Below are 25177 nucleotides of genomic sequence, written 5' to 3'. Positions count from 1 at the left end.
CCAGGTTTTAGTTATGCTATAAACCTCTCAGTATGCCTGCTTAGGATCCCACAATCACACGAGTCATGAACACTACCCACAAATCCTGCAGCTTCCATGCCGAGCAACCGACACACCAGATGAAGGATGGAAAATATACATGTGGAATTGTTCTGGGAACTTAAAGCACACATAACAGTAAACAAAGCAAATATGGTGTAAAACCTGTTGCTATTTTCACAGCATTTGTGGAGCAAAGCTGCATAAATGCAGAAAGATGCATACTGCCTCACACCTTTCCTCCAATCCCAGCAAATTAGAAACAGCAGCACAAACAGCAGCCGTGAGAAGGAAACACTATGTAGAAGAGCTGCCCCGTTTGTTGCTGCACTACAGGTATATGTTTGGATATGTGAGAGAGAGCTGAATAATGAGTGTTAAAATTACTTTCCCTCATTCCTCCTCCAAAACCTCAGCTGTTCATGGGGAACTGAATGGGGAAAGATTCCCTCAGCACCATCCTCCCTCCTCCAGGCACAGTCTAAGCCAGCTTGAGAAGGTTGCTGCTGCTGTTCCCTGTCCCACTTGGGGACAGCCTTCACAAAGCTAGTGCCAGTTTGGTCTGGTAACGAAAAGGCTGCCTCTGCTCCCAGAGGAAAAGGCAGTGCTCTGTTGGATACCGGAGCACTTGCTGAACAAGAGGCACTACAGACAAATTTTGGCTGGTGGCAGGAGAGATGGCTGAAAGCCAGCTGACAGAGAAGAGCAATATCAATCTCTATACCAGGGGAATCCTCTGAAAATACTACTGAAGCAAACAGCAACTGCTAATGGCACAGTGGCAAACAAGACATGAGCGATCCTGCGCTCAATAAAGGAGAGAAAAAGGCAAACGGCTGAACTGAAGTGATCAACATGAGCTTGAACCATGGCACAGGGCAAACATGTGGCATGCCGTATGGAAACTCAGAACAAAACAGAAAGCTTGGAACAAACTGAAATTAAAAATCTGCTTTTATTTTAAATTACTCTGCTAAACATGTAACTGAAAATTGTGTTGAAGTTGACGTGACTTTGTGACATGTTGCTCCTTGAAAACTGCCATTTCCCATCAAACAAAAAAGGTATTAAAAACGTTTCAATCTGGTTACCTTCTATCCAGCAGGCTAGAAAACATTAAATCATGAGCTAAGAAATCACACCATACCATTAGTCAACAAGAGACAGCTGTTCAGCCAGCATCTGTCGTATTTTCAAGAAGCCATACATACCAAATGCCTGGAAAGGAAGGATGGCAATCACTCCACACATGTATATAGAACTTTTAATGCATGTGATAAATTAATTCTTTTAAAGACAAGTCCCATTCAACCTCCCTTTGCTTACTGTTTCTAGATATAACCTATCTGAGGAAGGGTGATCAAACAACCACTTCCAAAATAGATAAGCCTGGAGCATGATGGCGTTCTGTTTGGAGCAGTCTTCTACTGGACAGACTCACACTAAAGCATCCCTGAAAGAGTACCTAAGCTGCCCAATCTAGGGTTTATTTGATTAATGGAATTTAGGAAAACATTTAAATTCTTTCTGTATAATTTCTAGTAAGTATGTAAATGAAATCAGATCAAGACTCTGAAATCGGATCAAGAGGAGTTAAAATTAAGGATCTGGAGCATCTCTCCTATGAGGAAAGGCTGGGAGGAGACCTGGGACTGTTTACCCAATAGAAGATCAGGCTCAAGGGGGACCTACCTCATCAGTGTGGGGGGACCTCATCAATGAGGGGAACTCAACCAACCCCTGAAGGGAGGGTGCAAAGAGGATGGAGACAGGCTCTTCCCAGTGGTGCCCAGCGACAGGACCAGAGGCAACAGGCACGCACTGAAACATGTAAGAAAAAGCCCTTTCACTTTGAGGGTGAGCAAACACAGGAACAAGGCTGTCCAGAGACATTGTGGAGTTCCCCTCGTTGGAGATACTCAAAAGTCATCTGGACACTCTTTTGAGTAACTGCCTCTAGGTGACCCTGCTTGAGCTGGGGGGTTGGACCAGATGACCTCCAGAAGACCCTGCCAACTTCAACCATGACTCTGTGATAAACAGATGAATTATCATCACTTACGCAACACCATGTAAGAAGAAATAAATCAAGAAGTAACAGGGAAAAAAGATTCCATGTTCATTATGGCAAGAAAAGCTCTTTATCAGACAATTGTCAGTAATACACCTACTGTCCTATAATACACCTGAAGGCATAATGACACTAGAGAGATGGCTCCACTAAGCTCAGCTACCAGGCCTAAAGCTAACACAAAATGCTTGTACATAAAACTCAAACACACCTACATTAAAGTATAAAACTGTATCCATGAATTTTCAACCCCCTCTAATTCACTAAGTTCAGAAAAATAATTTCCATTGACAAACTCTATGGCTATAGTGAATGACCAGAATGGGAGTTGAAACAACCATCACCAGCGCAAAAGGCAGTGAATGGTCTATTTTCATTCTTGCTCTCTGTCCTCTAAGGAATAGTACAATCATAGAAACACCTCCTAGGTTATGTAGTTTATTTGCCTGCCGGTGTGAGACTCTTCCCTACGACAATTTTTAACACCTGCTTTTGCCAAGTTAAGAGCAATGTGTCGCATCTGAGGAAAATGAGCTTATTATAAGCCCCCTCAGACACTGTATTTTGCAGTACCCAACGGATCACGGTGCTGCATCGTATAACAGGGAAGGTGCCAAATTGTTCAGACAACATGCTAGCTTGAAACCGGAAAGTCAGCAATATAACAGGACTCCTCTGAGTACTGGGCCCCTATACAAATACTCTCGCCCCCTTGCTACACAGCACAGTGTCCCCTCCCCTGACCAAGGCACAGATGATCAGTCCTAGCATCTCACAACTGTAAAATGTGCAACCACAGTGCCATGCAGTAGTGACATGCAAGAAGTAGCCCAAGCTGTGAAACAGTGAGAGGAAATCTTGTAAGTCTCATACTTAGATGAAGCTTTACATCCCCCTGGTCTTCCAGCAGGCCATACTGCCTTCCAGGGATCCCACTGGAAATCACCAGTCTCTCTCACCCTGCGGACAACTATGAAAAACAAGTTCAACCATGGTCACCTGAAGTCATGCACAAGAGGAAGAAAAGCAACCCTAAAGGAGGTGGCTGAAAAAGAAGTGACCACCATGAAAATACGTAGAGAAAATGCCAGAAGGCTAATGCAATCATCCTCTATTCAAACACCCAGTTACACGTGACTATTGGCTGCAGGGTGCCAACTTTTCACCCAACCCATTGGGGTGAAATATTTTTGGTGTCATCTTTTGCTAGGTAATAGTTTCCTTGCAAGGTTTTTTACATGAAACCTAAATCACACAAAAGCAGAGTGCCCATTTATTTAAACATTTTTTCCAGTATATCTGCTTCCCATCTGCAAAGGTAATCAGAAATTTTCAGCCACATTTCTAACTATCTAACTATCTCAGAGAATGAACCGAGAAAGCCAGACATAAACTGCCCAAGATTAGAAAATATGGAGCAATCTATAATAAATAAAATATACAATACTCCCCTACTCTCAACTTTAGATGCAGAAAAGACCATTAAAAGTTATATTAAAATAAGGCAGCACTAAAAAAGTATGACATGACAAAAATAAGACTCTTTACATACCAGTAGCTCTTTCACCATAAGAATATACACTATAAACAGCCTATTTTTCAGAGACACTTGGTATTTTTCTGTGCATTTAAACACAGATGTGGATGCTTAGCAATTTTAAAACAAAGTCATTTACTTAGATAACTAAGTATAGATTAAGGTACTTCATTTTATATACGTTCTTTTAAAATATTGTGTTTGTTTATAATATTATTTAACACCTAGAGATAGAATCCTTACATATGGATTCCAACAATAAGTCACCTGCCTTTGCATTTAAAAAAGAAACAGAGATTTGAGTCTGCTATGAAGGTACGTGTATGAGTACAGGAGTGCATTCATGTGTGTGCATGTGCATACTTTGTATACAAGTTACCTATGCATACAACAGGTGAGAACAGAAAGAGACCTAGGAAAATAAACAATTAACATGTTAAAAGTATTTCATTAGTGTGAGAATAAATGCAGTTATAGAATGTAAAGGCCTGTATCATTCAGCATATCAAAAACTGTTATGAAGCAGGAACACTGTTTTGTTAGAAATGCCCATATCTGACTGGAGACAAACGGAAGAATCAGGACTGTTCCAACAGTTCAAAAAATTTCATGGAGCCACTGCACTGCAGTATTTCACTACTATTTCTAAACACAGAACATGGATGTTATCAAGCTTCCTGAAACACTGTCTTCATAAAAGGTTTTGCCAAATGAATTAGTCAACAACATATAACAAATGTTTCCCTGGAGTGTGCCTTATTTTGTACCACTCACAAGCAAAACAAAGGTTTTGAAGAGGAATAATACATTTTGTTACACTAACAGGTCTGGCTGAAAAAAACAAAACCAAATTAAAAAAAAAAAACCACAAAACCAAACCAAACAAAAATATCAAAAACAAAACAAAAAACAAGCAAACAAACAAAAACAGTATTTTTTTTTTTTTTAAGCACACAAGTTTTTCTTACCTATTTGTTTCCTGTACTGGTCAACAGGAGTTCTTGCTGTAGAAGCATCTTTTCTACCCATGGTTTTCAATCCAAAAATTACTGTCAACAGCAGGGGAAAAAAAAAAAAAAGAAAAAAAGTAAACATTATTCCTAAATAACTTACTAAGGAAATCAATGACATACAACATTGGAAAAAACTAACATGTGACATTCATGTTATGCTATGATTATACACAGTCATAAGCCTTCCCAGAGTACACGACACCAGAGTTAAATCATCACTACTCTGACGACTCTTAATAAATTCTAACATACCTTTTTCCCCATTGCATGGGTTATTAACATTACCAAATACCTGTTAGTTTGAATAAAAAAGAGGAAAAGATTTAAACTGACTGCGCAGTAACTCAGCATCTGGTACCACTGAATTTCATTCTTTTGTATGGTATGGTATGTTTTTTCTTGGGTTTTTTTTTTTTGTTTTTTTCGTAAACCAGGGAGTGAATGTTGCATTTTGAGCTGCTTCCGTTGTTGGCAAACACATTTACAATATGTCTGACACAGGACTAGGCATGTGTGCATGCACTAGTGTAATTGCTGCAGCCACAGCCCTTCAACCACCTTGAGCTAAACAGAGGAACAGATACCTAAAACACAACAACCCCACACTCCACCTTCCTGCCACTAGCTCTACAGATCTGTGAATGAAAAGAAAGTGGAGAATAAAAGGTGAGAGCTGGAGCTGTGCCCTTTTTACACCTCTCAGCGGAGGTATTGAGAATTTAGATCACCTTCAATGCATTTAAGTAACAACCGTCCTGACTCTCGAATGGGCTTCTCACATTACACAGCACAAACAGGTGACACAAGGATTGCACAGGAAACTGCATCATCATTCATCTAAAGATGCTCTTTTGGTACTTTGTTACTGTCACACCATCAGTGTAACTGAACAAGTGTCATCTGACTTGTGTTCCAGCAAATTCCAAATATGTCCATTTAATCTGGAAAACCTTATGGTCTCTTATTCATCTCTTCACAGGGCTGCCACTCAAATGGTACAGAAAGATTCTACAAATATACTCATTTCACCTCTTTTTCCACAGTCAAAAAATATCCGCCTTTTACAGTCACAGTTGTTCCTCAAAACACTATTTTTCAACCATTTTGGATGGGCTGAATATATCACTCATCACAATGGTGGTAAGCCCCACCATTTGACCACCTTTATGACAGAAGCCTCCAAACACCAACCTCTGCACTCACAGGAAGGCTGACATTTTCCAGTGTCAGATTTACTGTTTGAGCGCAGAAGATGCACAACAGCCAACACTTGCTTTTTCCCAACCAGCCTTGGCAAGTTGTGCCAAGGGCAAACTTCAGCTGAACTGTCCCAGGCAACCACAGACTGTCTACAGATTGTGCACATATGGCTCTGAAGTATCTGTGAGTTATACTTCTCTGTTAGGCATTACCAGATGCATTACAGCAAGACGAGCTTCCCCAGGCTCTGCCAAGGCGCACTGTCTGGGAAGCGCAGCCCTTAAAGGCACTGTGATGCCAAATCATGGGCCAAAAAGCATGCCAAGACACTGCTAAATGCACTACCATCAGCATCTCAGCCTTAAACATGTACCATTATCTCCTTCATAGTTTCAAACAAGGTTTAATGTACAGCTGCAGGAATGATCCCATCAGTTATTTATGTGTTTTCAATCCACAAAGTTTCATCTTTTGCATTTATCTCTTCTGTAAGAATTATAGGCATTTAATGCCAAGTGACAAATCCTTAATTTAAAGTGTGGGACACAGCTTAAAAGAACTTAGGTGCTCAGAAGTCAACACCTTTTTTTAAAAGGTATTCAGAAATAATAACAAGGTATAAAAGATTGCCATTATTTCTTAATCCAAACTGAAACCTCAATCATAGTGTTCTAATGTTTCCATACATTACTTTTGTTTAACACAGAGCATACCCCTATCTTATGTAAAACACGTAACAGTGAACTGTGAACAGTGAACTGTAATCCACTGGTGGTTTTGCCCCTCTAATATGCTTCCCAGCTACTCTCTTGACTGAGTTTTATTTCTCACATAACATTCACATCGAGTGGAAAATAAAAGTACCATTTGAACTTCTGGCTAGTTGGAGATAACATATATTTTTACACTGCAAAACTAGTTTTTGGCTTTTTTATGCCACTTTTAGAGACTGTTTTGACTTGCCTTTTGCAATTTCAATAGCCTAATGTTTTGTAACAAAACATAAGCAGTGAAAGATGCCTGCAGTTTTAACAGTGCCAATAAGACTCAAGAAGGAAACACAGACAAAAAATTATTTCCTGACTTAATAGTAGCCACTGAAATGCTCATTTTTGCTCGTGTGGCTCAGTGTCACCAACTGCCGCATCTAGAACCCAGACTCCTCTTTGTTCTTCAAAGGGATGCAGTAATCATCATTCATGTCCACCGCTTTGATGGTTAGATAGCAAAGGCCCAAGAAACCCATGGAGACATTAGCAAATACAGCCGCAATGTCTAATAAGGCAGCTATCTGCATAAAAGATCAGCCACAATTTAGAATGTGTTGTGATAGATGTGGAAAGGGAATAACAGATCTGTATTAGCATGTACGAAACAGAGATTGTTTTCACAATTTAATTCCTCAGGGACTGGGGCTCATCACCTTCTCTTGTAAAGAATTGTGCATTCCCCAAGGAAGCAACTTGCCATGAGCCAGAGTTTAACTAAAATATGGATTAATACGAGATAATATTTATTATTTATGAACCTTGCTGCAGGAGTGCTCTCCAATGTAACTTTCTGATCAGATTTTCAAGAAGGAAAATCCTGGAACCTTTATGAGCCATGAAACAATTTGAAAAGCATGTTTTCTATATTTAAAATAGGAGTGGTCATCCTGGAATAACTGGTCATCCTAACTTTAGTGTAAGCAAAGTTAGCACTCAAGTCTTTTCCAACTGGCTGCTCCACTGCCTTCAATGCCAGCAAGTGGAAGATCTAGCTTTTGCTGTATTTTTTTGCCAAACCAAATGGATAGGCAGTGCATCATGCTGTGTGTACCCCAGCAGCATTCAGGTCCCTGGAATTCTAATGACTACATAACTAGTTAAGAAACATGTAAAGGAGTTGTCACTGCTTTTCTTTACAGGCTACTAAAAATACTTCAAGAGTAACTATTTGAAGGCAACATGAGCCCTCCTTAACTTTCAAGCTTTTCCATAAGCTGGTTTTAAGAAAATAAAGCAAGGTCCAAAGGAATTATTTTGTATTTATTGCCGTTATGGACATATACAAGGTCAAAATACATCCTTGCTTTTGTGGCACCCTTCACTGTTTTATCACTCTCTTTCTCTTACCCTTCAGTAGTTCAGCTTTGAAGGCTTACACCCTCAGCACACATCATTCTTCTCCTCTTTTATTCATAAGCAGTGACTGATAATTAAAAAAACACAATAAATTGCCTATTATAACCTCCCACAATCAACAGCATTTTGTGAGACAGAAAAACAGTTCTGATTGTTCATTCAAGGTCTGACCACAGTAGTGTTTAAATCCCAACTCACTGTTATTGATGCATATAAAGCTTGTATCAACAACAACAAAAAAAATTAAAATCAAGTACTTGAATGAAATAGAAACATACCATGACTGATTTCAGAAATACCAAGAAGTACAGGGACTATATAGCACAGAGATTGAACTTTGTGAATTCATGGTGTAATACAAATGATTAATAACAGTGATAAGGCTTACAGTGTGAACCAGTGAACACTTGAAGATCCATGTATGTGCACATGGGCAAACTTTCTTAGGAGTAATATTTGACAATATGTCTGTATTCCTCAACAACAAGCTGCCTAACATAGAAGGTATGTTAAAGAAATAATGGTCAGTTTTGTAGCAGAAATAATGGTCAGTTTTGTAGCAGAAATACACCTGACAGATTAGATAGAAAAGAACCACTACAGAATCTAAAGGTACTGGACCGAGTCTTCAGCTGTAATTGAAAATGCAGGCGAATGCACAGTGAATATGTGTATATATGCAGAAGTAACTTATCCTTAATTGCAAATGAATATCTAACTCAACCCCCAACCCCTTTTTTTTTTTCTTCCTTTTTTTTTTGTTGGATACAGTGCATGTTGATAATCTGAACCCACAACCCAAATAATTTTTTAATATGATTCAAAGCTTACTGATGTCAGTGAAAGAATTCATCTTTTACCAGTCAATTCCATAGTTCATAGTTTAATAAAGGATATTAAAACACAAGTTACAAGAGAGCAAAAACTGCCTTTTATCCTCCTCGGGTAAAATCCAAGGAGCACATCAGATCCTCTGTGAACATCAAGTTATTCCAAAGAAACGTTAGCACTGCATTTAAAGTGGGAAGCTGTCTGCATGTAGGTATTTTGGAAATCACTGCTGTTGGTTATTTTAATTGCTTTTTTTGGCGCATTGCTGAAGTACAGAAACTAAGGTCTGTCTGTACAGCAGTGGAAGAAATGCAGTGGAATTAACCCACAGGCAAAATTGCAAGAACAATGCAGCTGAATTTTTTAACCATACTTTAACCAAAAGAATTTAAAAAACTTTACTACTACTACTTACAAAAAACCCAAACACAATAAACATAGAAACAAACAAAAAAAATGAAAGACCCAACCAAAAACGTTCCATGTTCTACTGGTAAGTCTTCACCATTCCTCTGGAAAATCTCTGTCAAAGGATGACACATCAAGGAAAGAGTACCTGCCCATCATGCTTCTTGCCGAATCTAGCTCTATCTTCCTTGGGGATTTATTTCATTATCTTTTAATGAAAGGAATGTAACATTTCTTTACTTAATTTAACCTTGAAAGTAGCAGAGATGAGTTAAATTCAGTTAAATTTGGGAAAATAAAAAAAAAAACAGCATCCATAACTCTAGCTGGAACAAGTATTGCTAAAATAATCTTATCTTTTTGCACAAGGACAACAAACACTGTACTGTATCCCAAGATTAAAACCATCTAGGAATTACAACTTTTACTCTGATGTATACAAGGCTGTTTCACAGCTTCATGTAAACACTAGGAACAAAACACACACTGTTAACTTCCAGTGAGCACCCTTGGCATTGTAGGGAAAGGAGCTGTTCTGTTGTTTGTTAGTTTTACACTGCCTAGAGAACCCATGAAATTAGATCTGAATTTACTTACAGAAGTAGTACACAGGTAATAGTCTATATGAACACTCAACATATTCTCCTGGATGTTTCAAAATCCTGAGGCAATATGTATTATGAAACACAAATTTCATCAACAACCCAGATTAGTTCCACCTAATTTCAGGAAGGTAAGTGAAACACTCCAGTTATACAGGAGGCCACCTCCACCCCCTTTGCAGTGAATGAAGAAAGAGATGCAATGGTAAGGAATCCAAACTGCCTGCAGCAATCTTCCTTGCTATGCTCCTAAACCTCCCCTAAGTACTTAAAATGGGGCAGGATTATTTAGGCCCAAATATTTGCATTTGCTTCTCTAGCAAAAAGACTACTTATTTTTATTAGATGTTAAATGTTTTTAAACATCTGAAGAGTTGAAAAGATTATCATTAAATGTATTCATCATAGCCTGGAAAAAGTAAAAATTTCAAGGACTGCAAAACCTAACCAAGATTTTTTTTTAAAAGATTTCATACTTACATAATTTAGGGGTTTTAAGCAAAAAGAGGATATTAAAAATGTCAAAGGTTCCTTCCATTCCCAGTAGAATACAGTTTGTCACAGCTTCTATGGGAAGAAGAATCAAAATTTACTAGGCCAAAACTCACTTATAAAAACATTATCGACACAGAAGATATCTATTGAGCAATTTGTGTTATACTTGTTATAACAACAGTATGACATTTTGCAGAAGAATATTATATTTATAGCTATTCCATGCACCTTACATTTACTTTTCATTATTTGGGTTTCTTATTTGTCTTCAGAACTGAATTCCCTTACTCACGTCAGAGCCAAGTAGAGATATACCATCTGCGAAACATATTCAGTTTAATATGAAGACAGATCTTCATCTGACCAAATTTAAAATTGCAAAAGCTCAAAGTTTTTTTTTTTTCATTTTTATGAAAATATTCTTAAAGTTCATGAATTAAAAAAAAGCATACATGTGGTTTGATTCTGCCTTGCCCCACAGTTTAAAAAGTAGTATTTCCCAGGGGAAAGCGTAATCTGTGCTAAAGGGAAAATTACATGATAAACTACACCATATGCAGTATTCCAGAATAATACAACATGTTTAAACTTTGGGGATTTGGGAGGAACAGGGATTATGGTAAAAATCAGAGCGAAAAATGGCAGGAAGAGAACGGGCAGCCAGACCACCCTGATGCCCAGAGGCACATCACCAGGGATGGATACAGCCTCCACCAGAGCAATTGCAGATGCTGTACAGCCACCACTGTAGTCTGAGGGTAAGTACAGAGGACATCACCATCACCACAACTGCAAAGGACGGAAATGAAACACGTGCTCTCTGCCTCATGAGTTAAAAGTTCATTAAGTCAAGAGCAACGATGAGAAACAATTATTTGCTCTGTCTCAGTAACTGAAGCATCAGCAATGAACATTTTGCAGTTCAGATAAATCCAGGCAGTTTTATTCCCCCTTTGATCCCTACCACACACCCCTCCAGCACTCATTTCCTTTGACAAAGTAGGGAATAATTTAAATAACAAGTATAAAGCTAGAGGTCATACACCTTAAATTTCAAAATCAGCTAAGTCTGCCTAAGCACTTCACTTCCAATATGTTATGAAGTTACAGTTCCTTTAATAGAGCGTCACGTGGTTTCACTGAAGTCTTATTCAAAACCTCAGAAACTCTGTTTTGCCCTGATAGGTGTTACAGCAGAGGAAAAGCATTTTTTTTTTCTTTCCTTTAAAACAGAAAATGATCTCTTTATTTGTGCATCTCTTCAGTTTTAGAAGTCACAAAAATTCCATTTTTTTCCAGATGTTGCTCCTTTCCTGGTACCGGCTACAAGTCATAGCCTGCTGTAAGCCTGGCTGCTTTAATTATAGACACTTGTCAGTTCCTCATTTTTAGATTTTAAGTTTAGGCTAATTTTTGATGGAAATGAGATTCTTATTTTTTACTTAAGTGAGAAGAAATATTTAGGGAGTAATTCTACTTCCCTTTAGCATATCCATCTTAAACTACAGTTCACAACCATCCAGAGGACAGAAAGTCTCTTTTCACAATGTTTTCAATACTGCAAAATGGGATAATGATCTTCAGCAAGAATAAAGCTTGTAACTTTTGAAGCTGTTCACATCCAATTTTTCACACAATTCCATATTGATCTTTTTTTTGTTTGCTTCTACTGTGCCTTTTTTTTTTCGCTTGCATTATCTTGGAACATTAAAAATACAAAATTTCTGAGTGAATGATTTAAAAATTAAACAGCTTCTTGGAAATAATATATCAAAAGAAGACAATTTGAAACTGCTGGAATTTTTCCTTTTCTCTCACCCTGTTTAAAGATGAAAAAAAAAAGCTTTTAAGAGTATGCTAGGCTAAGTTTCAGCTTAATTTTTTCCCCATTAATTCTAATAGTGATATCCCATCTATTTTGACTCCATTTACACGGAAATTGCTCTATCATTCGCAAAAAGCAAACACACTCAGCAAACAGTCTGTTCATGCTTGACAATCAACCTAATAACTGAAAACCAGCAGAGAAAAGAGCCACAAATAAGCCACACAAAGCCGCAAGGCATACAAATGTGCCCTTCTGTTATTCATTTCACTGTAGTATAATACAGTGTCCCTTCACATGACTCCAAGTCATAGGAATCACTAACACTGGTCACCACATTTATATCCTAATGATTGGCTCACTTCTTACCTTGAGCAAGCATGCAAAAGTTGAAAGCAGGCTACAAATGACAGCAGCAAATAACATTTCAGCAAAACGGAATTATTAGTTCTATTACCAAACCCGGTGATCAAAAGGACTTAAAAGGTAATCTGTACATCCAGGGCTCAGAATGAATGTGAGGTGGTGGTTTTTTTTTCCCTTTCTCTGAAAGTACTGTAGCTTGGTAAGTATTAAACAGACTAACCTGTGAATGAAGAAAAACACTTTTATGCAACTTTTGTTGTCTCAAATGCTGTATTAGGCATTCAGAAAAGCAACTCACCTTATAAACAAAAAATAAATCTATTCTAGACACGAAGCAGAAGAAACATTAGTTGTAAAAAGTTTTAATTTGGTGGGTTTGGCATTTGTGTTTTCCTCTATTTTTAAGTAACTGATTAAAATAATGACCTGTTAATCTTTCATATAAAATGCGAAGATAAAGCCGATATGCATTTCCTCAGCCTTAACACATCATTTTTCGTATTTTTTTCCTTTAGCATTGTCCAAGACAAAACCCAGTAGATGAAACAGCAGATAACTTAGCGTTAAGAGATCAAATGTAAAGTTCTGCCCTACAGCACTTAATAACGAGCTTAACAGACAAGCTTAGTGAACAGACACATAGACATTAGCAACAGCATTTTCAAAACTAAGTCCTACTCTATTGCTTTTGAAGGATTAGGCCATAATTGGGTGAAGAGTTTAATATGGCTTAAATAACATCAGCAGTAGTTTCTAAAGTAGTTCAAAACAATAGGCCAAGCACACTCTGCAGATTATATCTAAATTGCTCAAGACTTGGCTCTCCTGAAACCTACCTTGAGATCCCATTAAAGGCAGTGATTTTTAAGATGAGAATAAAGTAACAGTGTACATGACACCATCTCTTGAAGAGCTTTATGTTCTATTTGGGCAAAAATGGAATACGAGATCACTGATACCTATAAAAAAATCTGAATCTTGAACAAAAATTGAATTAAAGGACTTGATCAAAATCAGGTTAAAATCTTGATACAGTCAAATTTTAAAATAAGATTTAACAGCCACCAAAAAATGCGGTGAACTATTTACTTGTCTCATTTTAAGGCAGAGCAGGCAAGTGTGGAATGCAGCTGAAAAGAATAGGTACCAAAAATAAAAATCATCAACCAAGAGAAAAGTGTCAGCTGAAATACCAGAAAGTCATGTGGATGCGAGAGGGTCCTGGATGCAACCATTTGTGCAAGGTCTACTTGGGTTCTTTTCTCAGCTTTTCCTATACCACCACAGGATGGAAGACGACTATGTCCCATATATTCCCACTGCTAAACAGTGCATGTTTCAAAAGGAAGAAATTTTGCTGCAGGTTCACTGTCAAGGAGAATGCCAACAAAAAGATGGCACAAGCTGAGACTAACACATTGGAAAAAAGTACTCCATTTCAAGTCATACAGTACACACAAAATTCTATTTACTGTAAAAATATTACTGAAATACAAAATTGAGCACTTTTTCATGGGTTTCTGCTTTTAGAGATGGCACATTTTTAAGATCCTGGGTTCTAATGTGTGAAAGGTTAGCCTTTTCCAGCCTAAAAGATACCTCCAATGAGTCAGTGGTTCCTACACCTCAAGCTAGACAGAAACTGAATAGTTATGAGACTCTTAAAAGAGAACATTTAATGAGTAGCTATCAGCTTGCAAGCATTTCTTCAGAAAACCTAGCCTGAGATAAACCAGCAGACAATCCATTCCATTCACTCTAATTTCCTGCATGCATCCCTCTAAGCACTTGGGACTTGCACATGCCCCTGGACAGAGTCAAAGGGGAATGTATGCTTCAGCACCGCCATGAAGTTTTATTAGGAGGAGGAGATATGCCTGAAATCTAGCCTTGTAGACTGCATGGAACCAAAAAGAAAACCCCAAACCTGCTGGAGCATACAGTGAAATGAGTTCAGGCTGGTTTTCATAAGAACAGATTCAACACAAGAAACTACAGGTCTGCTCTCTTCCCAGTATGACTACTCAGCCTGACTACAACTGTACCAAAAGCTGAATCCTGTAACCAAGCTTAAGAAGCTTAAGGAGAGCTGGGCCAACTCTGAAAAAGAGCTGCTTCTGCTCATAGCTTTAAAAATATCCCATGCACTCACCTTTACAAGTCATCCTAGTTGTTTCCACACTGATTTACTTTTGTTTTAATTAAGGTGAGTTAATGAAAATGTGTACCAATAGAGTACAGGGGAAACATCTTTCCAGCTCTTTACTGCTTCCAGCATGGACAGTCTGCAGGCTTAGAAGCAGACAAGTTTGGTCAGAGACTCACAGCCCTGAGCTTTTTCTACACACACCATTCTGTCTCCTTGAAGGTCCCTTCATGGTAACAAGACAAGATTATAGAGTCCTTCTATGGTCAGGATAGAGAACTACACCAAGCCTATACAATATACATTACTTATGTGCAATAAATGACAATACAAGTACTCTGAATTCTTTACTCTGCATATATGGCTATGTTTTAGTACAGTACCCGCATTTAGAACATAATTTCCATGGGTCTATATAAACATGCATGAAGACAAACAGGTTCTCTTCCCATGTAGAACTGGAAGAATTTATCCAGAAGCTTTGCTTTGTAAATCATTTCAGATGTATTTTACTGAAGCAGTAAATGATAAAAGCAAGTGTGCTGGGACCTTTTGTTTTAAATTATGATGATCTGTTACGCCAACAAATGTTACTAACATTATTTAACCCCACTGGTGTACTTAAAATGAAAACTGTTTGAAGCTTTTTGAACAGGTTTGTCTCTACAATTATCAGTTTTCCAGAGTAGCCTCTTCCTATTTAACTTGATGGTCTGCTGCTTTCTCTATACCCAAAAAGATACCAGAATCATCCAAACTTTCAAATTACCCTGACTTTCAGAAAAAAAGAAGTAAACAGCAATCTAGGAATGCTGTTAACCTCTTCACTCCAAATTATGGAAAAATTTAAAGGAAGCAACATCCATCCTTGCTCTGACCATTTTACAACTGCGAATCAAAAAAAAAACAACCCAAATGATAAGCTGCTGCAATTCTTTGTGTTCGCATTTAAAAATCATACTTTAATCACACCAAATCATACTTTAATCACACCAAATCTAAAGCTGAAAAAAGAACTTATAGACAGCTCCCATGATGCATATATACAACAAAAGAAAAAGTGCTTTCCATACCCTCTGTAACAGGAATAAATGACAAGCTCACACAGTCACAGCACAGCCTTGCCTATGGCACTCCACACTGTATGCAGGAGGGCCTTTGCAAAAGACAGGTGGGACAGGTAGCAAATAGGACTTGCTGAGGTCCAACATGGGTGAGGTTAAGCTAGATGTGTCATCAGAAACATCACAGCAAACATGAAAGGCAGTATCATTAACAGAAGTCCATCTGCCTCTTCCAGGAGTTCATCATGCCTTCAAATTTTTCAGAGCATGTTTTTAATAGAAACAGAACTAGAGGCAACATTCCAGCACTGGTCTTACTAAGCCATTTCCAAGCACCCTCTTACCTCTCCTCCACCTCTATTAGGCAGCACCAGCCCTTCTTGAACTGCCCTGCGCTTGAATTCCCTATGGCTACAGGAGCTTCCTCACAAACCCCAAGCCCTCCCACAGTCACAGATTTAGAAGATAAAAGATCTTACATTCTGTATGCACATGCAGCATTCCTTCTTCCTCAACACATGCAGGCAAACTGCATTTTAACAGACTCGTATTACCATGATCCCAAACATGCTTTTAATTTCATCCTTTCTTCATCAACCCAGCAATCACTGAACCATCTACTGTTTGCTATAACTGCTTTTACATTTACACACAATTGACTAAAATAGCAAAAAGCATCACACCTGACACAAACACGGGGGAAAGTCTCCACAAGCTCACATCCATTGACAGTGGCCTCGAGCCATTACTTCTGAGTCCTGGCAGCTCACCAGGTCTTTATGCATTTTATTGTTACTGTAGAGGCCTATTTTTTTAAATTAATTTTAGTTGAGTAACAGTAAATCAAGGACCTAATCAAATTTAAAAGTTAGCCATACAGAGAGTGTACTTTCAGTCTGACAGCCAAGACACAAAAACAAAACAAGCAATACACTGCTTCAGGTTAACTGTTTCCTTTTGGCAAGAAGGTAAGTAATACAAAACTGGTCTAGCAGTAAAGTAAGTGACGTAATCTTAATTGAAGGCAGCATAATTACCTCCACACGAGTGCAACACTAAAACCGCCTACTGGACAATTTCTATAGCTTACACATTACATGAAAGAAAGATTATGATTTTTAGTATGAGCTTTTAGGCATGATCACTTTTAAAAGAAGACAAAACCACAAGGTGAGAGATTCAGTTCAGATGGTGTTATGGTAAAGCCAAGTACTGAAATGCTATCCATAATGACTTAGTACAGTGCAAGTTGAACACACAGGTAATAGAATTTTTAAAACATGCTCGGCTTGAAAACATAGGAGACTTATAAATAAGCTTTTAGTATCTGAGAAGCTTTAAGATGTTGCTGACCCCAAGTAATCACCTCTCTGCCAGGGTGAGCAGCCTGTAAAAAAGGGCAAGAAGAAGGGGTACATTCTGCTCCCATGACCCCATTCCCAGACTACACATAGCGCAAGCTGCCCAAAAAGAGGTGTCAGTTAAGGTGATGGAGGCAAACTGAGGGTGCAGGTATTGCTGGGCCTTCTGTACAGCCTGCAGTCTGAGGGGTGGGGAAAAAGCGACCAGCTGGCAGCATCTTAAACCGCAGCATCTAAGGCTTCCAGAGCACATCTGTCAGAGCCATTCGTGAATAAATTTGAGCATAAGAGTTTGTAGAATTGAGAACTTTGTATGTAAAGATTACAATGAAAACACAATAGATAAAAGCACAAAAAGCTACAAAGGCTGATTGATAATGTAAATGTGAGAGGGAATTATCACAGGTAAACTTAACCTTTTCTTCATTTACACCATACAGCACAGCCAGAGAGAAAACAACTGAAACTTTGAAATCTACTACATTTCCAACCCAATCTGTTTCCCCACTATAAAAAACAGTTCACATAACATAAAAGGTTATTTTGTTCCATTACTTTATTTTATTTTAATGGAAATTCATGAGGATAAATTTGGCTTTCTGGCTAGAGGCAACTAACTACAGGCAGTGTAACCCCATCTTTTATTTTGTTGTCTTACTTAAGAATAGAAATAACAGCATTAGTAGGTGACAACAAACTTGTGTACAAAATGGCGTGCTTCCCTCTGCCCTCTGGATTTTAACTTCCCAATACCATTCTCAACGTTAACCTACTATTAACCTTTGCTTTTTCCCTCTCTCACACCTACCCTTTCTGGCGTGACTTTTCCACATAAGCTTCTGCTTTCATAACAGTCTTTCCCCATTTATTCACTTTACCAGCTCAGCATCTATTCCTGGATTTCTGTGTCACCCTCCCATCCTTCTTTACACTTGCTATTGGGCTTACGCTGGCTAATTCATTATACCATGTCTTTCCAATTCCAACTTGATTTTGATCATAAAACACACTGGATGAAGGATGATGCCAAAACCAATCACAGCACATGAATAAACAGTATTTTGCTGATGTATCAATTATCATATTTAACACTACAAAAAGTCCTGGGACACAACAAACTGCATTGTATAAACCTCTTCATTGTACCACTACAATAGGTGGTTACAGAGGCAAAATCAAACTTAAAAATGTTTGCCCTTGCTGCTAAAAAAATATGCAGAAGAAATAGGAAAAAAAAGGGATTAGCACTGTCCATGTCAAGAATGCCTGGAGTAAGTGTTTAATCAAGCCACTGAATCAGAGGGGTATCTATGCACAGCTAGTGATACAAAAGCACCTGGGGTGCTTTGACATTTTCCCATGACCTTCAAACATAATTCTGATGAAGAAAAATGTATCAGGAATCATAAGGCTGCTGCTGAAAATCTGGGGATGTTAAAATTGCATTAATGCAAGTGCTTTTTCTTCTTCTGTGTGACTATCTAAGTTTGTCATTACATGAAACAGTTCCTTCCTAAATGGCAAACACCAGTTTTTCGGCAACACTCTTTCCTTCCCATCATCTTTCCAAAGAAAAAATACTCTTATTGTGTCAGAAAAAACTTCAAGACAAAACCAGGTTATTAAAGAGCCACAGTATACATTGATTTTTTCATCTCTACCAATACCACCATGATGTTTATGTTGCACATAATGCTGCAATGATGTATGAGCTCATCAGCTTGGTAACTAAAAACAGTTTCACTGTGCCTGTGATTGATAAACTATGGAAGTATTAAAACATTTAAAATGTTAATCTTTGTAATAATCTCCTGAAAAGTTTTTATATTAATTTAAACCATCGATCATTTTAATATTTAATCATTGCAGACTTCATTTGAAATGAGGATAGCCATTCACTGAAAAGCACTTCATTTTTTAGTTTAAAAAATGATCAGCTAGTATATAATCACATTTTTTTCTTCAATAAAAAGTAAACCTGCAAGCAAATGAAAAAATCTACAGGAGCAGAAATCTTAAAGCAGAGTTTGTGTCAGAGGACTTTTGCAGTCTTGTTTTCCAGAAGTAACTGTACTACAACAGTAGTATCATAAGGGAGTCGGAGCATTGAGGGAGACTTCAACTGTAAACTGTTAGCTTCAACCAAAATTGTTAGCTTCTTTGTCTACACCTCAGAACCATATATGTTCCATTCTAATCTTTACCTACCTCATAACACGCAAACATAACAATTTACTTATGAAGCACAGTACTTAATAGAGCAACTTGAGTCTCCAAGATGATATTAAACTTGGGGTTTCAGAGGTCTGTTTTTTTTTAACATACAGCCCAGTTTTATAACATTAGCCTTTAGCAACCCATAAAGACTTTCCAAATTATCCTACTTTTTTGTAATTCACACCTTGTCTTCCTAATGAAAAATCTAGATTAATATGGAAATATCCCAAAGGAAAACAAAACCAGGAACTTCCTAGTTGTGAGAAAAAATCCAACAGAAACTCTTAACATTCCAACTGCGACAAACTGTAATTAGTTTTAAAAATCTGTCAAAAGAAACTGAATACCATCAAAATTATGTAAGAAACAAAAACTAATTACTGGTCTCAAGAAACAAATTTCACAATAAATCCAAGGAAAATGTCTTCATTGCACTGAAAAAAAAAACCAAACAAACAAAAAAACAAAAACAAAAAAAAAACAAACTACAAGAAACAAAAAATGAAAAACAAAGCAACAACAAGAAGAAAAAAACCTATCAAACAGAAACACACAAACCAAAACCCTCATACAATTTTCTACGTAGACTCCCTAAAATTTTATGTTTCCTACTTCCCTGAAGTACACTGAGCTTAAGTCATCCTTGAAGACTGGGCTACAAGGTTGGGCTTAAGTATTTTAATAAAATCCTAGATATACACTGGGCAGTATCACAGGTTAATGTATTAGTTTATATTATTAGTCCTCATTCTGTATTTGTGACTTATAGGTGAGTTACAAGATTTTCCAGTACCTGGTGTAAAACTGGCACACAAACTAGCTTCCTTTCCTGAAGCGGCTGCAGAAAGTGACAGCAAGAGCTATGAAGTTAGGGGAACTGGCAAACGTCACATGGAATCTTCCAATGCATACAAACCTTCTCTGTATAGTCCAAGGTTATGAAAATAAAATAGTAATTTAAAAAAAACACTCCAACAAACCAGAAATAAACACACTGCCTTTATTCTTGATTTTTATAGTGATAAGTACGTATCTTGTTGCATATTACCTTTTGCTGATGTCTGTTTTTATGGACAAAATCCTGTTCATTCAATGTGAAGATACTCAGTAACTGAATTCAGGAACTCAGCTGCTTGCATCTGAAATGGAAGGGATAGCCCTGGTTTTATGGAACTTGATAGAAATATATATGTATGTTTAACGTATATTGATACAAGAATCAATACTGATACAAGAATCAAAGTAAATTATAAGAGGAGTTTTGCCAGTGCTAACAGAAATCTGGTTAAATCACTTCATTTTAAACAATTTTTCAAAACCTAGATATTTGAAGAGCTGTCACATCTGTGCTGAAACTGAGTATCTTCTGTACTGCTTTTGCAAACACAAAATACTATTTTAGACAAAGTCAGTTGTAAAACATTATTGTAAACTCTACATGGTTAAAAACAAATCCAAGTCACAAAATTACAGGACTGATGGTGTTGGAAAGGACCTCCTGAGGTCATCTATTGGGCTCAAACCTGCTCAAACAGGCTCAGCTAGAAGAATATACATACGTTACAGAATGGTAAGTTATAAATTACAAAAGAAATTACATATTGAAGCAAAAATAACAGAAAATGTGAGCAACTGCCCTTTCTGTGGAAAGAAAAAAAAAGGCAACTATTTGTACTGGTGTGATAAATTTATTTCCAAGTTAACACTTGTCTGTTTTCACTATGCTCACGCTTACAGTACTGACCTGAAGTAGGCTTACATCTTCACAGCTTCCGTGAAGACAGATATCAAGTCCTAGAAGGGTAGATAGCACTAATTCATGATCAAAGATAACCATGCCAACAGAAACAGCTGGTAATTTTTTCCTCAGTGAGCAGACAAGCTATTTTCTGAACAACAGTGGCTGTCCCTAACCCATTTTGTACCAAGAGGTGAAGTGATTCAGCCAAGGAAGACATGCCAAACAGCACTACTTAAGAAATTGATCAATTTTCCCCATATTTCTAGATTTCTGTGTGTTCCTTAAGCAGACTTTCTACAATTTTCCACTACAGAAATCATACATCTGTAGCAAAGGCTGGGAGAGTCAACATGTCTTTAGAAACAGGCACCCTTCCATTCTGATTAGCTCTTTAGGAACCAGCCCGGTACCCAGAAGCAAAGAACTCAAGCCCTATGTGATATATAACCGAATTACTGTGTGTGAATGTGTGTGCATACAGCCCAATTATACCAACGCTCTTTTACAGGGGCTTTCTGGTACTGTGTTCTGCTCTCGTAACTATGTAGGCTGATGTAAGGCAGAGCACTTTGAGAGCGACACAAATCCACATTGGCAGACATTTCTGCCAACATTTCACATTTAGAGAAGTCGTGGCTCCCGTGTCTCTATCCAGGATTTTCTGAACGTAAGCATGACCAGTGCACTCTGCACAGAACACAAAGAAGTCCCATGTACCCGGAACACATCACACCCGAGAGGTGAACACAGGCACCTCAAAAAGCCCAGGTTGTATCAGATTTACTGCATACCCAGAGCCAGCTGTCACACACTGCACATGTGGCATCTCCAACACGCCCTGGCCTCACTGCACTAGGGTGGTCAGCCCATGTGTACACGCACACACAGAGAGCAGCCGCTAATCCAGCTCCCAGACACACAGGAACCCGACACAAACGGGCTTCACACATATATATACACACCCAACCGCACTGCACTGGTGGGCAGTACATGGAAGGGTTGAGCCCATGAGGGAAAGCCATAGGCTGTCCCCACAAAGAAGCACCGCAGGCTCCTGTCAACCCAGCAACTCCCGAAACAGGCCTCGACCCCAGCCCTCACACGGGACACCCCCTGCTGACGGGTTTATTTCCCTCCAGATTGGCCAGTCACACCCTGCGGAGGGACCCAGCTGGCACCACCTGCGCGCACCTTGGGGGCTGACCACACGGCCGAGAAGCGCCCGGACCGGCGTAGGCCGTGGAACCAGCCCCGGCTCCGATGGGAGCCGCCCCTCCCCGCCTCCCGGGCACGGCGCACGCCGCCGGGGAAAAGGGGAGGGGATTCTGCCCGCCCGCACCCAACATGGCCGCGCCAGACGCGGCCGCTGACCCCCCCCGACCCCTCAGCCCTCATTCCGAGGGCGGCACCCGGGCGCCCGCAGCGCCGCCCCGATTGGCAGCGTGCTCCGGCCAATCGCGGAGGCGAGCGCTTTCTGCCGGCCAATGGCAGCGGCGGCCCGCGCGGACAGCGGCTCGGCCGCACGCGCTGGCCGCTCCCTGCCCGCAAGCCAACGGCGCTGCCGGAGCAGCGGCGGGTAGCGCGCCCCCACCGCCCCGGGAGGGAAGCGGTTGCCGTGACAACCGCAGACCCGGCAGTGCTGCCGGCCCTGGCGCCCGCGGCCCCTCGCCCACCCCGGGAAGCGCGCGGTACCTCGGGCCGAGCGGCACAGCTCCGCCTCCTGCCTCCTCTCGCGGCTGGGCGACTTCCTGTGCTGGCGGGGCTGCCACCGCCTCCCGCCCGAGCGTCCCCGCCTCCCGGCCCCGCCCGCCCTGGCGGGCATCAGCTGCAGGGGCTGGGGCGCTGGGGCCATGGCCGCGGGTGGGTTGGAGAAGGTCCCAGGGCGGCAGCGGCCTCGAAGTCGCAGGGCCTGCCCGCAGGAGGACTCCCACCCACCTGTCTCGCTCGGTGTCCCGGGAGAGATGCTTTGGTGGAGGCTGGAAGTTCAGTGGTGGAGTATTCTAGCATCTTCCCTTCATACCCTTTTCTCAGTTTTTACCACTCTTTTGCCAACATGTATTAGAATTGGTGTTCCAGACATGTGGGATGAAAAGCAATTAGTCACCTTCACATCATCACTATCACAAGCCCCATTCAGTGGGAACTTCATAGAATCATTGAATTGAAAGGTTTGGGTTGTAAAGGACCTTAAGATACCTAATTCCAGCCCCTCTGCCATGTGCAGGGACACCTTCCACTAAACCAGGTTGACCAGGGCCCTGTCCAGCCTGCCCTTGAACACTGCCAGGGATGGGGTATCCACAGATTCCTTGGGCAGCCTGTTCTGTGTCTCACCACCTTCACAGTAAAGAACTTCTTCCTTATATCTAACCTGAATCTCCCGTTTGAACCCATTGTCCCTTGTCTTATTGCTACAGTTGCTGATGAAGAGGCTCTCTTCAGCATCCCTGTAGGCCCCCTTCAGATACTGGAAGGCTGCTATGAGGTCTCCACGCAGCCTTCTCTTCTCCAGGCTGAACAGCCCCAACTTTCTCAGCCTGTCTTCATATGGGAGGTGCTCCAGTCCCCTGATCATCCTCGTGGCCCTCCTCTGGACTTTCTCCAACAGTTCGATGTCCTTGTGTTGAGGACACTGGAACTGTACACAGTCCTCCAAACAGGGGTCTTATGAGAGCAGAGGGGCAGGATCACCTCCTTCAACCAGCTGGACACACTCCTTTTGATGCAGCCCAGAATACGGTTAAGCTGAATATTTAAGGTCCTAAAAAAGTATCAAATAGGAAATGCCAGGTAATTTTTCACCACCTTGAGATGATGATAGGTCCTTTGCAACAGATAATCCATTTACTTCGGTGCAAGAAGTAAGCCACCAATTCTTGTAGCAGTTTACTGATTAGTATTGCAAACACATGCTTTGCTTCCTGCAAAATGGCAGTCAATAACCAAGTTTAACACTCTTGTAGGGAAAGGTACACAAAAAAATATTTGCATTTGTTTACCTCTGCAGCTTCGGAAGTGAAACCCATACCCAGCTGAACTTTCCTATCTTTCTAGGTGACACGCATACAGAGTGGAGAATGCGCCTACAGAAGAGTTGATAATCTGAGTTTTCTGTGTGGCGTGCATACCAGACTGCAGTTTTCTCTAGTTGTTTCTCTAGCAAGCTTAACGGATGGCTGAAATGAAACAGCTTGCTTAGGAATACAGCCTGTCCTGATCCTGAGTGATGAGATACAAAGGTTTTTTTTTGTACCTTTTCTGCCAATAAATCGCACACTAAGGTTATTTAGCTGCTTTGAACATGGCAGCTCACTGGACAAAGCCGCATGTACCCAGGGTACCTTGTCCCATGTGGGACAGGGATTGTCGTATCCACTGTGGGCTCCACCTCTGTTTTTTCTAGCTTCTACATGTTCAGAATTTTCAACAGTATTTTATTTCATTCATACTCCTAGTGGTAAGCCAGGTCCTTGATTATTTTAATATGATTCAGTTAAAACCAAGTCATGATTATGCTCATAGATGTTTGAATATAGTGTTATGTGCAAAACAGCAATCATTCAAATAGCTGCTACACATGATTTTTGACTGTGTAATCACAACCACAATAAATAAATATGAATGAATATCAAAATCACATGGCTACATGATATTGTGTTATCTGAACCACTGCTGAGGAGTTTGTCCTTGTGAGTCCTTGAAGCAAAATACATCTAGTTTTAGTTCAGTTTCACTTAATTTCACCTAATTACACTAATCATTTCATCACCAAGTTATTCCTTTAAGTAACAAGCTTGTGTATGCCCAGCAGCTTCCATGCCAAATCCATAAAGAAGTCATAAGGAATTACGACTTCATGAAAAGGAGCTTTACAACCACTGAGAAATTTTCACTCTTTAATTTCTTCATTTCTCGTCCTCATTTTGTGGGAAAAATGTGTGTTTCCCATTGTGAGGTTTCTTCTGCAGAGAAGGCATGCATACTGGTGGAATGGTCAGAAGGGTGGTTGACATTTATGTAATAGAAAGTACTACTGACCAGCTTGCTGTGTTCTGTAGGATAAGAAGCAGTCTGGGAGTGTATGTGTCACAGGATATTTATAAGCTGTCTGTTACAGGTATGAATCCACAAGGGA

At 39.8% G+C, this 25177-nt stretch overlaps 1 protein-coding gene and 1 long non-coding RNA gene across 3 annotated transcripts in view; both read right to left on the bottom strand.

Annotated features, from left to right (window-relative positions):
• The window catches only part of TRIQK (triple QxxK/R motif containing), a 59077-nt gene extending 36232 nt beyond the window's left edge, over positions 1 to 22845 (bottom strand). Inside the window, exons 1-4 of one of the 2 annotated variants that reach the window (XM_061448117.1) lie at positions 22735 to 22845; positions 21046 to 21095; positions 20350 to 20440; positions 4616 to 4696 (exon numbers count right to left, since the gene is read on the bottom strand). In XM_061448117.1, the coding sequence (XP_061304101.1) occupies positions 4616 to 4676 (61 nt within the window). In that variant the 5' untranslated portion in view covers positions 4677 to 4696; positions 20350 to 20440; positions 21046 to 21095; positions 22735 to 22845. The remainder of the gene's footprint in view (positions 1 to 4615; positions 4697 to 20349; positions 20441 to 21045; positions 21096 to 22734) is intronic. The other variant, XM_061448118.1, reaches the window with a different exon arrangement.
• Positions 976 to 3099, bottom strand: LOC133266668 (uncharacterized). Its single transcript, XR_009742483.1, has 2 exons — positions 2984 to 3099; positions 976 to 2069 (listed from the first exon to the last, which is right to left on the bottom strand). It is a non-coding gene; the product is annotated as an uncharacterized LOC133266668 (long non-coding RNA).
• Positions 22846 to 25177: the final 2332 nt, after the last annotated feature.

The sequence above is a fragment of the Pezoporus flaviventris genome, unplaced genomic scaffold (assembly GCF_033815535.1).
Source record: "Pezoporus flaviventris isolate CSIRO_AGI_PZ_B2104156 unplaced genomic scaffold, CSIRO_AGI_Pfla_v1 ptg000007l, whole genome shotgun sequence".
Lineage (NCBI taxonomy): Eukaryota > Metazoa > Chordata > Aves > Psittaciformes > Psittacidae > Pezoporus > Pezoporus flaviventris.
Note: the sequence above shows the minus strand (reverse complement) of the source record. Positions and strands in the feature narration are given on the sequence as shown.